General features: G+C 41.7%; 1 protein-coding gene across 4 annotated transcripts in view; it reads left to right on the top strand.

The window, feature by feature from the left end:
* Positions 1–11,672, top strand: part of LOC106581831 (kalirin) — a 289,877-nt gene extending 278,205 nt beyond the window's left edge. For all 4 annotated transcript variants that reach the window (XM_014164228.2, XM_014164230.2, XM_014164232.2 and 1 more), the window contains 7 exons: positions 7,946–8,067; positions 8,186–8,317; positions 8,550–8,714; positions 9,101–9,179; positions 9,354–9,554; positions 10,083–10,221; positions 10,477–11,672. In XM_014164228.2, coding sequence (XP_014019703.1) covers positions 7,946–8,067; positions 8,186–8,317; positions 8,550–8,714; positions 9,101–9,179; positions 9,354–9,554; positions 10,083–10,221; positions 10,477–11,022 — 1,384 coding nt within the window. In that variant the 3' untranslated portion in view covers positions 11,023–11,672. The remainder of the gene's footprint in view (positions 1–7,945; positions 8,068–8,185; positions 8,318–8,549; positions 8,715–9,100; positions 9,180–9,353; positions 9,555–10,082; positions 10,222–10,476) is intronic.
* Positions 11,673–15,047: the final 3,375 nt, after the last annotated feature.

Genomic DNA, 15,047 nt, shown 5'->3' with positions numbered 1-15,047 from the left:
GGCTGAACGCCGTGCCTGGACTGGGCACCGGCGCAGAGGAAGGCTCCTGCCATGGAGCAGGGTTGGACCACAAATGTCCTACTGAATCCTTACAGCCTGATATAGCCCAGCGAGCACGACTAACTCTTCTGTTCTTACCAGTAGGAAAAATATAACCCATTCTCAAACAACGTACTGCATTTACCTCTATGGTAAGATTAAAAACAAACTTGACAATTATTTCTTCTCTTTCGGCTTCATACTTATGAAATGTCCAAGACTTTAAAAGTAACATGTAATGCGCCAAATGTATAAAATATATCAGTCTATCCATAAGAAAAAATAGTTTTTTTTGGGGGGGGGGGGGGTGAGCACGATACTACAGCCATTTACTAACCACAACTTCGATTATAACCTAGTTTTATCATGCAATAATTAATACCCATGTTTAGTTATCAATTTTGATCAAGGGCACAGCTCTATCGCTATTACCTATCCACTATTATTAGAATTCATTAGATGTAGGTAACTGTCCCTTATTTGATTCAGTTATTTAAATACGACTCCATTCTCAATATGTTATTCCAGCAGACTATTTAGGCAACAGACAACGTATTACATTGAAATCGCCTCGCTATTTATATTGAATAAAGTAGTCTTTCAATTTGAACTAAACAAGCTGCTAAACGTTCAGTTTATATCTTAAACAAACACTGGCGGCAGTATCTGTCCAGGCAAAACATACCAATACTTGAATTACAATCAGAATCCCATATTTTAGTCAATATCATAGACCCAGTGATATTGAAATGACAAATAAATCCCACAAATAACCCAATTACAATGGCTTGTAGTCTTAACATCTGGCACATAATAACAGACAATTCCCATAAATAGCCCTACAGGTCCAAGCGTGTCTCCGCAGAGATTCTCACATGCGCAAAAGGAATAGATTAGCAGTCAATTCGTTAAATCGACATTCATTGATTTAAAACCAGATCTTGCGCCTTGTAATAAAAGCAGATGATCTTTTCTCAAGCGACATATCTAAATGATTTTACTATATCACATTAGCTCCACAATGATACTTACTGTAGTTTGTTGGAAACCCTAGGCTTTGTACGACGTTATAAGTTACGTCGAGTTTCCATCTTAATTCGCTCTAACTTTATGGAAAAAGGTTTATTCAATAAATATAGCAACTCCTCTCATACTGCCTTATGGGCAGTTTTTTTTAAATGTAGTTCCCGTACAGAGAATAATCCAATAAGCGTTTTATAGTTACATCGTTAGGGTAAATTAACCAATAGTGGACACTCTTATCAGTTTCTGAGACAATTGCCCAGACTTTGTAGACAGTTGAATAATACTTAATCCTCATCTTTATCAAATGATCCATTAAAGGGACCAACTCAAAACCTACGTACGTCTACGTATGGGTTGTTTAAGTTGCATCTCATTATATTCCCATTATTACTTTATCAAATCTCCAGTAATCGATTATACACACATACAATTCATCATATTTTCATATCTTCACAGAATCCATATAAAACGTAAGAAATGCTTAAGTACTCACATCAACCATTCCATTTGCGTTTTCAAGGACTCTCCACAGCTACGAAGCAGCTCTCCAAACATACTCCCAGCTGAGCCAACAAAAAAAAACACTTTTGCTTCCTGGACAATGGGATCCTCAATGGTTCTCTGACCTCCCAGAAACCACGGCAAAGTCTAGGCTCCCAGAAACTATAGACTTGCTGCTAACGTCCTGCTCTCAATACCACCCCGAGATATTCTATGATGGCCAGTGATGGACGGAACGCCAAAATAACATATCAACATTTATTAACCAAATTTCAATCATCTTATTATGCAAATGTTTATACCTTATTTACACACTCACACAACTCTCATATCACATTCACACAGTACTGTTCCCAAACACACTTAATCAATATTTTTATAACCTGCAGGAATATTTTCTTACTTCTATAGGTGGATTTGGTTTATAGCTTTCACATACAGTTGAAGTCGAAAGTTTACATTCACCTTTGCCAAATACTTTTAAACTGTTTTTCACAATTCCTGACATTTAATCCTAGGAAAAATTCCCTGGCTTAGGTCAGTTAGGATCACCACTTTATTTTAAGAATGTGAAATGTCAGAGTAATAGTAGAGAGAATGATTTATTTCAGCTTTTATTTCTTTCCCAGTGGGTCAGACGTTTACATACACTTAAATAGTATTTGGTAGCATTGCCATTAAATTGTTTAACTTGGGTCAAACGTTTCGGGTAGCCTTCCACAAGCTTCCCACAATATGTTGCGTGAATTTTGGCCCTATTCCTCCTGACAGAGCTGGTGTAACTGAGCCAGGTTTGTAGGCCTCCTTGCTCGCACATGCTTTTTCAGTTCTGCCTACAAATTTTCTATAGGATTGAGGTCAGGGCTTTGTGATGGCAACTCCAATAACTTGACTTTGTTGTCCTTAAGCTATTTTGCCACAACTTTGGAAGTATGCTTGGGGTCATTGTCCATGTGGAAGACCCATTTGCAACCAAGCTTTAACTTCCTGTCTGATGTCTTGATGTTGCTTCAATATATCCACATAATTTTCCTTCCTCATGATGCAATTTATTTTGTGAAGTGCAGCAGTCCCTCCTGCAGCACAGCACCCCCACAACATGATGCTGCCACCCCCGTGCTTCACGGTTGGGATGGTTTTCTATTTTTGTTTCATCAGACCAGATTACATTTCTCAAAAAAGTACGATCTTTGTCCCCATGTGCAGTTGCAAACCATAGTCTGGCTTTTTTATGGTGGTTTTGGAGCAGTGGATGCTTCCTTGCTGAGCGGCCTTTCAGGTTATGTCGATATAGGACTCGTTTTACTGTGGATATAGATACTTTTGTACCAGTTTCCTCCAGCATCTTCACAAGGTCCTTTGCTGTTGTTCTGCGATTGATTTGCACTTTTCGCACCAAAGTACGTTCATCTCTAGGAGACAGAGCGCATCTCCTTCCTGAGCGGTATGATGGCTGCGTGGTCCCATGGTGTTTATACGTGCATACTATTGTTTGTACAGATGAACGTGGTACCTTCAGGCATTTGTAAATTGCTCCTAAGGATGAACCAGACTTGTGGAGGTCTACAATTGTTTTCTGAGGTCTTGACTGATTTATTTAGATTTTCCCATGATGTCAAGCAAAGAGGCACTGAGTTTGAAGGTAGGCCTTGAAATACATCCACAGGTACACCTCCAATTGACTCAAATGATGTCAATTAGCCTATCAGAAGCTTCTAAGCCATGACATCATGTTCTGGATTTTTCCAAGCTGTTTAAAGGCACAGTCAATTTAGTGTATGTAAACCTCTGACCCACCGGAATTGTGATACAGTGAATTATAAGTGAAATAATCTGTCTGTAAACAATTGTTGGAAAAATTACTTGTGTCGTGCACAAAGTCGATGTCCTAACAGACTTGCCAAAACTATAGTTTGTTAACAAGAAATTTGTCGAGTGGTTGAAAAACGAGTTTTAATGACTCCAACATAAGTGTATGTAAACATCTGACTTCAACTGTATGTACCTAACTATTTTAAACCATTGCATATCGTTAATTTATCTACTAATTATTATTTATCTCAGGCTCACACAGAGCCTTCATGATCACCCACACAGGATTCATCAAATGCTCACACAGAACATTACTAAATAACCATCCACACAGGATTGGTCAGACCACTCACACCAGATGTCCACACAGAACATCATTGAAAGGTTACCCACACAGAGTCAACCTACCGTGCCCACACAGAACACTTCTACAAAGATTACCCACACAGGATTTAAAACCCTCTCTAGATGAACAGGGAAACCCATAACATTATCAAAATATTGCCTAATTAATGATCCCAAAACCTGGTGTTGTATCCACACTGGGATATTGCCTATTGCAATTACTATGGTATAGATTATTTTACATCTATCCAAATGTGCAAAACTACCTACAGAGTGCCCATGTCTCCTCTTTAATTTGTAACACCTCCCCAAAAATCCTATCTTACCTCGTATTTTCTAAGTACCAGGAATATCAAAAACACACACAATTACACCAAACAATAGTAACCCAGGGCATACCTGTGTTGGAATCGGCTAAACTTTGAACATTGAGATATTAAATAAATGATAGAGACAAAGCCTTGAATAGGAAGAGTTTGTAAAAAGCCAGAAGGCTTTGGAATGTGTTTCATGGAGGAGAGGAGAGGAGAGCGATGTGTTGATTTAGGGAAGACAGATGGATTCTGTGGATTAGGTGAAGGAGGGGTTGAGGTCAGGAGGTGAGGGGTGAGGTCAGTTCCCCTTAAGGGAGTAATCAGGGTTGGTATCTGGTTAACTTCTTTCCTGTGGAGAGCCATAAAATGTAAGGATTGGAGAGAAAGAGGAGTGTCTTAAGTAGGATGCATATAAACTGTGATGTCTGAAATCTTTTCTGATTACAGCTGTACAGAACCTTTGGGGATGATTAAACTTGGTTAAAGCTTCTCTAGTGTCCGTAAGTTATTTACTCTGAAAAATAAGAACCTAACACCTGTTTACCAAAACATTTTATCAATTACGTACACATTAAAATGTGAAATTCACCAAAGTCAGATGCCTCGCAAGGCGTCACCTGCACTCTCATTCTTCGTTCAATATGTTAACCTCACCAGTCCTACTGTAAGCCAGTACCACGGATCTGGACTTTTGGTAGCCCACAATTGGCTAATTAACAATCATGTCCAAGGATACCTCACTTAAGAACACTCTCATCAACTCAACTCAGTCCTGCTAGTTACCCCAGCTCTTAGGGAAGACCTCGCTCTGAGCGTACCCTCAACAGGGGCTTTTTTTTCACTTATGTTAAGTTAATGTCTAATTAGTACTATTAATTCTGTGCACTTTCAAGTTCAATTATTGAAAGAAACCAGTCTCACCCTTTATCCAATTCTGTTCGAAATGATGTATCCATTCAGCTCACGCTCCCAGCTAGGTGGGGATCCGATCTGCTCCAAATAGTGGAGAGTGGCTTTCCCCTGGTTGCATCTAATGCAACTCCCCATGCACGGTTAACCTGGATTTCACTGGGAACAATCAGAAAAATGAAGTTTATCATCCCATCCTCGTCGCCAAAATTGTGGTGGAATTATTGTAATCAAAAGAAGAGACTTTTAGATTTCTTCAAAACAATCAAACTTTATTATTTAATTACTGCAGTAATGGAGTTGGTCGGTAATCACCCCTGGAAGTGATCACTGAGAACTCAACGAGCTGGTTTGAGCCACAGCATTTTATAGCAAAGTCCATCCTGCTTTAGTCTACATGATAAACAACAGATGTATGGAATGGGTCACAAGGTTAAGGTTTGTATGAAAGATACTTATAATTCACAGCAGACAGTATATGCTGTAACAACTGTCCTCATTGTGTAGAGACCAGAGTCTGGAACCCCCCAACTCCATACTGGAGCCATCTCCCCCTGGTACCCCAGTACAGAAACATTAACTCATGCTCTGGAATGCAGTGTCACCCAAAGACATCGTAAATCTTCTAGAGGCCCATCCTCAGTAGAACACACACAGATGAGCGTTCTAACAACCCCTTATTCTGCAAAACATTTGGCAAAGCAGTTCACTTTTTGTCCTGAATACAAAGTGTTATGTTTGGGGCAAATCTAATACAACACATTACTGAGTACCACTCTCCATATTTTCAAGCATAGTGGTGGCTGCATCATATTATGGGTATGTTTGTAATCGTTAAGGACTAGGGTGTTTTTCAGGATAAAAAAATTAATGGAATGGAGCTAAGCACAGACAAAATCCTAGAGGAAAATCTGGTTCAGTCTCCTTTCCACCAGGCACTGGGAGATTAATTCACCTTTCAGCAGGGTGTGAGGGAAAAATTATGTATTCACCTTATTTGTTGGATATGTAACAATTATTTACTTAACGAACAGTAAGATATTTCTGTCCTGCTAATGTTGTGTTTTATGGTCTCCACTCTTGCACCCTGCAGCAAGTCTGGGTGTTGAAGACATGGGTTCTACTAGAGATAGCTTGAAGCTGACAATTGACTTGTGTTGGTGATAAAAACCTAAAAGCTAGCATTCTACAGACAAGATGTGGTGTGTGTGACTCGAGATCGAGAGAGCCTGGAAGAGTTAAGAACAATGCCTCATTGTCTCATCTTCCCGCCATCTGAGGAAACTAAATAAAATACCATCCTGTGTAGATAACCAAGGTGGCTTATGGGAAGGTTAGAAGTGACTGACTAAGCAATCTTGGTAACAGCTATATAAAAACTGTGCATCGTCTGTAAAGGCTAGACTCTCAGCCTAACAGTTAGTCAAGACTGGTGGGCTGACCATCTCATTATTGCAATAATTAATCAATATTAAATAAAGATAATTGTTTGAAGAAATTACCAAGACCAAGTCTCTCTCAGTACTGAATTTCCACGACAAGGGCAACAACCTAAAAAAGGCCAAATCTACACTGGAGTTGCTTACCAAGGACAGTGAATGTTCCAGAGTGGCCGAGTTAAAGTTTTGACTTAAATCTAGATGAAAATGGTTATCTAGCAATGATCAACAACCAATATGACAGAGCTTGAAGAATTAAAAATAATAATAATAGGAAAATGTTGCACAATCCAGGCGTGGAAAGCTTTTAGAGACTTACCCAGAAAGACTCACAGCTGCAGTCGTTGCCAAAGGTGTATTGACTCAGGGGTGTTAATACTTATGTAAATGCGATATTTCTGTTTTTAATTTTCAAATAAATTAGCAAACATTTCTAAAAACATGTTTTCACTTTGTTGTTTATGGGGTATTGTGTGTAGATGGTTAAGAGAGAAAAAACTGTTTTAATCCATTTAAATTCAGGCTGTAACACAACAAAATATGGAAAAAGTCAAGGATTAAATACTTTCTGAAGGCACTGTATACCATACAAAATATAACATATCATACTAAAAGCAGTGTCTCCGATTTACGTACAGAAGCAGATGAAATGCTCCGAGACCAGGTTGTCCTGTAGGTTTTCACTCCAACCCTAATCTATGGCACCTGATTCTAATAATTAGCTGTTTGATAAACTGAATCAGGTTATTCGGAGCGAAAACCTACAGGAGGGTAGCTCTCCTTATTTTGTAATAAAAAAAATTACAATTTGCAATTGTTGATACCGATCTAAAACTATGCAGAAATTGACAATGTTTTAGGCTAGAAACAAGCAGTAAAATGCCCGAGGAAGATGCCTAAAAGATGCCATGAGTCTTGTTAGACTATGTAAAAATGCAGGAAATGAGCTTCAAAACAACATTTTACTAGGCCCTCCAGTTTGACATTTTTCAAATGTGAAAAAGAGGGCCCTGGGGAAAAAAGTTTGGAACCCCTGGTCTAGATGATCGCAGGTATATAGTGGCATCCTGTGGAGCCTGATGGAGGGAGGATGGCTCATAGTAATGGCTAAAATAAAATAAGTGGAACGTGTCCAATCCGTGGAAACTATATGTTTGATACAGTTCCATTCATTCCATTCCAGTGGTACCCCGCTATATAGGGAAAAGTTTCACTCTATTGTCTGAGAATTGCTTAAAGGTAAAGCCTGTAGCCTAATCCCATTGTCAATCCATTGAGTAGACTAAAACATGTTGTTGGAGGACTAACATGAACGTTAGATGGAGCTCAGTAAAAGAAGCAATCAGCTAAAGCATACATCAACGTTCTCTCCCAAATGGCACCCAATTCCCTATATTGTGCACTGCTTTTGACCAGGACTTATAGGGTTACGGTCTATTTTAGTAGTGCACTATGTAAGGAATAGAGTGCCATTTGGGATTGAACTCAAATGTAACATAGGTCAAGCTCTATTTTCAGCAATCAATCCAACCTGGCCTCTTCTTCTGTCTTTGTCTCCAGGGATACGGGTGACATTCTGCTGAAGATCTGTAACCTAATGCCCCAGGACACTGGCATCTACACCTGTGTGGCTGTCAACGACCATGGCACTGCCTCCTCCTCTGCCTCTATCAAAGTACAAGGTAAGAGGAAGTGAAGAGAGGGGGATTATGGATGATGGATGTAGGGAGGAATGAGGTAGAAGGTGAGGTTCTCTATGACCATGGAGACTACTGATGTTGGCCTGATGTCTGTTTTCAGGTATCCCAACAGCACCTGCGAGGCCCGTGGCCCAGGAGGCCAGTAGCAATGCAGTGATCGTCCACTGGCTCCCCCCTGCCAGCTCAGCTAGCTGTGCCGTGTCCAGCTACACAGTAGAGTACAGGCAGGAAGGTACAGTAGGCCCATCTCTTCTGGCTCCGGGGCGAAGTTGCTCCTAGATACAGAAATAGGATCAGCCTCACCTCCCCAACGCTAACCCTAACCATTAGTAGGGGAAATGCAAAACTGACCCAAGATCACCATCTAGGCCCAACTTCACCTACAATTCACAAGCTACTGACAATCACCTGAGATCTTTGAACAAGAACTTGTTGACCTAACCTCTTCGTTCTCTTCCCTGCAGACTCCCTACTGTGGCAGCAGTCAGTGGTCTCTACGGTAGATGTGTGTGTTAAGATTGAAGATCTCATTCCTGGGGGGCACTACCAGTTCCGTGTCAATGCCAGTAACCCCTGGGGGGTCAGTCCACCCAGCGAGCCCTCCAACATGGTGACCCTACCCAGCGGGAGTGAGTCAAACCCTCCACCTTCACACTACAAGCAGGGAGGGAGTTAAGCTATACCTAGACTATGGATACGTCCTAAATGACACCCTACTCCCTATATAGTGCACTACTTTTGACCAGGGCCCAGGTGCCTGCTCCTAGAATGCATACTAAATGGCACCCTATTCCCTAAACAGTGCACTGCTTTTGACCAGAGCCCTATGGTCAAATGTAGGGCACCATAAAGGGAATAGGGTGCCATTTTGGAAGCACGATTGGTATTTCACCCTCATCACAAAAACCAGTCATGGCAGATCGAGAGGTTCTTGAAGAAACGTTACTGCATAAATGTAGCGACAATGTAAATATTGACTAATAAAATATTCCATTTGTATTCTCTCTATTCTAAGCTTCCACATATGATGGAATGAGCATTCAGTGGAAAGACAACTTTGAATCGAGTTTCACGGAAATTTGTGAGATTGGACGGTAAAGTACACACCCCCACTGTTTTAAAGCAGCCTATCATAATAATTGGTTGTATTTTATTGGGATTTTTCATACAAATTTGCATAACAAAGGCCCACAGCAGCAGTTTGATGGGTACAACAATTACATTTTTTACGTGTTACAACTGTCCTCCTACTCCTCTCCCTTCTCCAGGGGCCGATTCTCCATAGTGAGAAAGTGTCTGAACAAGGCCAGTAAGAAGGAGGTGGCTGTGAAGTACATCACTAAGAAGATGCAAAAGAAGGAGCAGGTGGACCACGAGGCAGACATCTTGAGCCACGTCCAGCATCCTCAGCTGGTGGCTCTGACTGACACCTACGAGTCCCCCACCTCCCTCATGTTGGTCTTCGAGCTGTAAGGACAATTCTGCTGTGGACTTGGGCTGTTTCTCAATTCATATTTACCTTGATTCCTTGCGTCATCTCTGCTCACCTCCTTCGCAAAATGCATTGGAGAAGAAGGTCCGGGTGGAGGGACTTTGGACCTTATCCTCCAATACGATTGAGGAGGCGGCAAGGAAAGAGGATGTGAGGAATCGAGAAAAGATTAATTGAGAAAGAGGGATAGATTATTGTACAGCCTGGTGTTTCAGTCTGTTTTTGCTTTTAGCCAACTCCTCGCTGTGTTGCCAACACTAACATGTGAAGCTCATGGTATGAATTTCATAGAAGAGAACCCAGTATAGGACCCAGGCTAGGGATTATAGTTTACACTTGGCTTTCTTAGTGTAAATGAATATAGTCATTGTTTGCATCCCAACTGGCACCCTATTCCCTACATTGGTCAAAATCAGTTTACTGTGTAGGGAATATGGTGCCATTTGGGACGCACAATAGTGTCATAGTGTGGTCTGAATACATTTTTGTCTCGTGTTGTTTCCAGGCTGGAGGGCGGGAGGCTGTTGGACTACCTGGTGGCCCATGATGAGCTGATGGAGGAGAAGGTGGCCTACTTTATGAAGGACACCTTAGAGGCCTTGCAGCACCTCCACACCTGCAGAGTGGCCCATCTAGACCTTAAGGTAAACACAAAGCACACATCAGTACCAATGCTAAGAACATATGCTATTAAAGTGACATTACACTTTAGTTTGGCAGATGTTTTCAGACCTCTAAAGAAGTCTGTCAAGATGAAACCACGTCCCACGACGCCCCAAATTAATGGAAATTAGTTAACTTGTGTAGTCTAAAAGCATCTGAGAAACTTTCAGTGAAATGTCCCTTTAACCTGATCTTGGTCAAACCCATTAACAAACGCATTCATATCGTGTCCCTAGCCTGAGAACCTCCTGGTGGATCTCCACGTGCCTGTTCCTTCAATCAAGCTCATAGATTTTGGAGATGCGGTCCAGGTGTCTTGTCACCGTTATGTCCATCTTCTCCTGGGCAACCCAGAGTTTGCGGCTCCTGAGCTGATCCAGGGCACAGCGGTGTCCCTGAGCACTGATGTTTGGAGCGCCGGGGTCCTGGCCTACGTCATGCTGAGCGGTGTCTCGCCCTTCCTGGACGAGACCCTGGAGGAGACGTGTATCAATATCTGCAAGCTGGACTTCTGCTTCCCGGAGGACTACTTCCAGGGAGTGAGCCAGGCGGCCAGGGACTTCATCAGCTCTACCCTGCAGCAGGACCCCCGGAAGAGGCCCATTGCCACCATTTGTCTTCAGCACCCCTGGGTGAGTGCCCACAGTGGAGACTACTCCAAGACCCCACTGGACACTGGCCGCCTGGCATCCTTCATCGACAGACGGAGACAACTACACGACGTGCGCCCTGTCACCAACATCAAGGGACTGTTGACCAGAAGCATGGGCCACACCCTATAATCACCCTGTGAACAGCCAATTAACACCCTATGAACACAACACAGAGGTGAAACGAAAAACACTCAGTTAGTAGTACTACAGGGGTGTATTCACTAGGCACTAAACAGAACCAAACTGAAGTAAACTGAACCAAACGGGGAGGGACCTACCTGAATTTGTCCAATAGAGACTTGTTTTCGTTGCTAAACAAAACTTTTTGCAACTGTTTGGACTAATGATTACACCCCAGGAATTGAAACATGGTTTTCCATCTCTGGATAGTAGAAACTACTCTAACTTTTCAACAAACGTGTTGTGTGAATATCATTACTGTGTTCAAGATGCCAGAAGACAAGACATTGGCATTTGATTCATTGAGATGTTTCAGAGCTGTAGTATGAAGCCCTACCACTCTTATGGTGTCCATGTATTGGAAATGCCAAAATTGTAATATATCATCCTTGGAAATGATTAACTAACTATCAGAGAAAGATCTATGAATGGTAGTATAACTGTTGAATGTAATTTATTGTAGAATGTGGTCAGCCTTTGAAGAAGTTCTATTGTATGTGAAGAAATATTCTGCATTGATCCCTTAGTGTGAAGATATAGTATAACGGCTATTTTTCCAATGGTGCGGTTTGAGATATGAATGAAAGAATCCAACACGATTAACTTGTCACATCACTTTGTACATCATTCTTGTAGGTCAGCACGTCTGTCACCTCCAAGCTCACTTTGAATGCATTTTGTTGGTTCACCATTCATAGGTCTCAGGTTTAAATCAAATCAAATGTATTTATATAGCCCTTCTTACATCAGCTTACATCTCAAAGTGCTGTACAGAAACCCAGCCTAAAACCCCAAACAGCAAGCAATGCAGATGTAGAAGCACTGTGGCTAGGAAAAACTCCCCAGAAAGGCCACAATCTAGGAAGAAACCTAGAGAGGAACCAGGCTATGAGGGGTGGCCAGTCCTCTTCTGGCTGAGCCGGGTGGAGATTATAACAGAACATGGCCAAGATGTTTAAATGTTCATAAATGACCAGCATGGTCAAATAATAATAATCACAGTAGTTGTCGAGGCTGCAACAGGTCAGCACCTCAGGAGTAAATGTCAGTTGGCTTTTCATAGCCGATCATTGAGAGTATCTCTACCGCTCCTGCTGTCTCTAGAGAGTTGAAAACAGCAGGTCTGGGACAGGTAGCACGTCCAGTGAACAGGTCAGGGTTCCATAGCCGCAGGCAGAACAGTTGAAACTGGAGCAGCAGCACGGCCAGGTGGACTGAGGACAGCAAGGAGTCATCATGCCAGGTAGTCCTGACGCATGGTCCTTGGGCTCAGGTCCTCAGAAAGAAAGAAAGAAAGAAAGAAAATTAGAGAGAGCATACTTAAATTCACACAGGACACCGGATAAGACAGGAGAAATACTCCAGATATAACAGACTGACCCTAGCCCCCCGACACAAACTACTGCAGCGTAAATACTAGTGGCTGAGACAGGATGGGTCAGGAGACACTGTGGCCCCATCTGCTGATACCCCCGGACAGGGCCAAACAGGCAGGATATAAACCCACCCACTTTGCCAAAGCAAAGCCCCCACACCACTAGAGGGATATCTTCAACCACCAACTTACCATCCTGAGACAAGGCCGAGTATAGCCCACAAAGATCTCCGCCACGGCACAACCCAAGGGGGGCGCCAACCCAGACAGGAAGACCACGTCAGTGACTCAACCCACTCAAGTGACGCACCCCTCCTAGGGACGGCATGGAAGAGCACCAGTAAGCCAGTGACTCAGCCCCTGTAATAGGGTTAGAGGCAGAGAATCCCAGTGGAGAGAGGGGAACCGGCCAGGCAGAGAGAGCAAGGGCAGTTCCCGTTGGTTTAGGTTTAGTTGTAATTGAATGTTCAAAGTTGGAAGGACAGGCTGCCAATTTCAATCCAAATAGGGCAGTGAACAAACAATGAGTTGCATATTTCTGTTCATAGACCCAAATCATTTACAACAAATCTGAAGTCTTCACATTAGCCCTCATCGCTCATGTAGTTGAGGTGAGTCGGACTGCCTGCGACTTCAAAATCAGTGTCACCCTCGGCCCAAGGAAAATGTTGGTCTAATGGTTCAACAGCCAGTGCAGTCAAAAACGTGACTTTCCTGTGTTCTATATTTCCACACTGAGGTTGGAATAATACTGTGAAATTGTGAAAATTATGATAATGCCCTTTTAGTGTAAGAGCTGTTTGAAAAGACCGCCTGAAATTTCAGCCTGTTTTGTTGGGATGGAGTTTTGGCCCACCTGGTGAGAATCTCTTTATTAGACCAATAAGAGAGTTCTAAACCTCTCTGCCAATAACAGCTAGTTTATAGTTTTGCCCTCCCCACTCAGACCACTCCCAGACAGTCCTAGCAAAGTTCTTATTTGCGAAATTGTTCTTTGCTAGGAAGCTATTTTTGTTTTCATTTTAATTGAAAACAATCACAGTAAGGCACTTAATTTTTACCCAGAAATGATTTGATATTGAGATAAAAACAGCTGCATTGGACCTTTAAGATGTTGGTTTCCCGAGCTCAGAGACTGTGGTTCAGATCCTATCTGTGACACTTAGTACTGGTCACCCATTTACTCAATATGATTGTTTACTTGAGCAACTAGCACTCAGGGTCTAGAACACTGATTGAACACTTCATGTAGTATTGCCCCAATAGTGTAGGATTTGAAAACCCAGGCCTTAATTACTTAATTTCTGGATGTATTGTTTATTTAAATATGAGAACTGGTATAACTTGATAGATTTTTTAAAAATTGTTATTTATTTACTCAAATTATGAAAGGATGTTTGTTTCTAACATTTTGTAACAGCTGACGCAGAGACCCATCATTCACACGTCCTGTGTACATCAACGCTCTCTAAGGATGCTTCCCAAATGGCACCCTATTCCCTACATAGTGCACTAGTTTTGACCAGGGCCTATAGCACTGGTCAAACAGTGCACTATATAGGAATAGGGTGCCATTTGTGAAGCACATTAAGCATTCCTATAGGTAGGATGTACTGTACAGTATGTAGACTCTCACAAAAATAAAATGTCATCAAATATTTAAATGTTATGCTGATTACATTTTTTCTCATACCTATAGGCAATGAATGCAATTGAATTGGCAACTCATAAACAACCATAAAACTATAACCTTATGTACATGCCTAACCAAATACAAAGCTGGTAGTATGCTCCATGGTACAGTGCTTCAAACCTACTACTGAGCAAATTGGTGAATCAGTGCTGCTTCACGTTAGCAAGATGTGATACTATTGCTACCTAAAACTAAGTGGTAAAATGCTTAAGATTACAGTGCCTTCTGAAAGTATTCATACCCCTTGACTTTTCCCACATTTTGTTGTGTTACAGCCTGAATTTAAAATGGATTAAATTGAGATTTTGTGTCACTGGCCTACACACAATACCCCATGTCAAAGTGGAATTATGTTAGAAATTAATAAAAAATGAAAAGCTAAAATGTCTTGAGTCAATAAGTATACAACCCCTTTGTTATGTCAAGCCTAAATAAGTTAACAAGTCACATAAGTTGCATGAACTCTGTGTGCACTAAGTGTTTAACATGGTTTTTGAATGACTACCTCATCTCTGTACCCCACATACAATTATCTGTAAGGTCACTCAGTCGAACAGTGAATTTCAAACACAGATTCAACCACAAAGAGCAGGGAGGTTTTCCAATGCCTCGCAAAGGGCACCTATTGGTAGATGGGTACAAATGAAAAACAAAACAGACATTGAATATCACGGTGAAGTTATTAATTATACTTTGGATGGTGTATCAATACACCCAGTCACTACAAAGATACAGACCTTCCTAACTCAGTTGCCGGAGAGGAAGGAAACCACTCAGGGATTTCACCATGAGGACAATGATGACTTTAAAACAGCAATGATCCACAGATTGCATATATCCCCAAGTCGCAGACATGCTTTTGGCCCCTCTTCCTCTTCTCCTCAATGTCTTGGGTGTGGAGCTGAT

Source organism: Salmo salar, chromosome ssa21 (genome assembly GCF_905237065.1).
Source record: "Salmo salar chromosome ssa21, Ssal_v3.1, whole genome shotgun sequence".
NCBI lineage: Eukaryota > Metazoa > Chordata > Actinopteri > Salmoniformes > Salmonidae > Salmo > Salmo salar.
The sequence above is the reverse complement of the archived record's forward strand: the minus strand, read 5'-3'. Positions and strand labels throughout refer to the sequence as shown.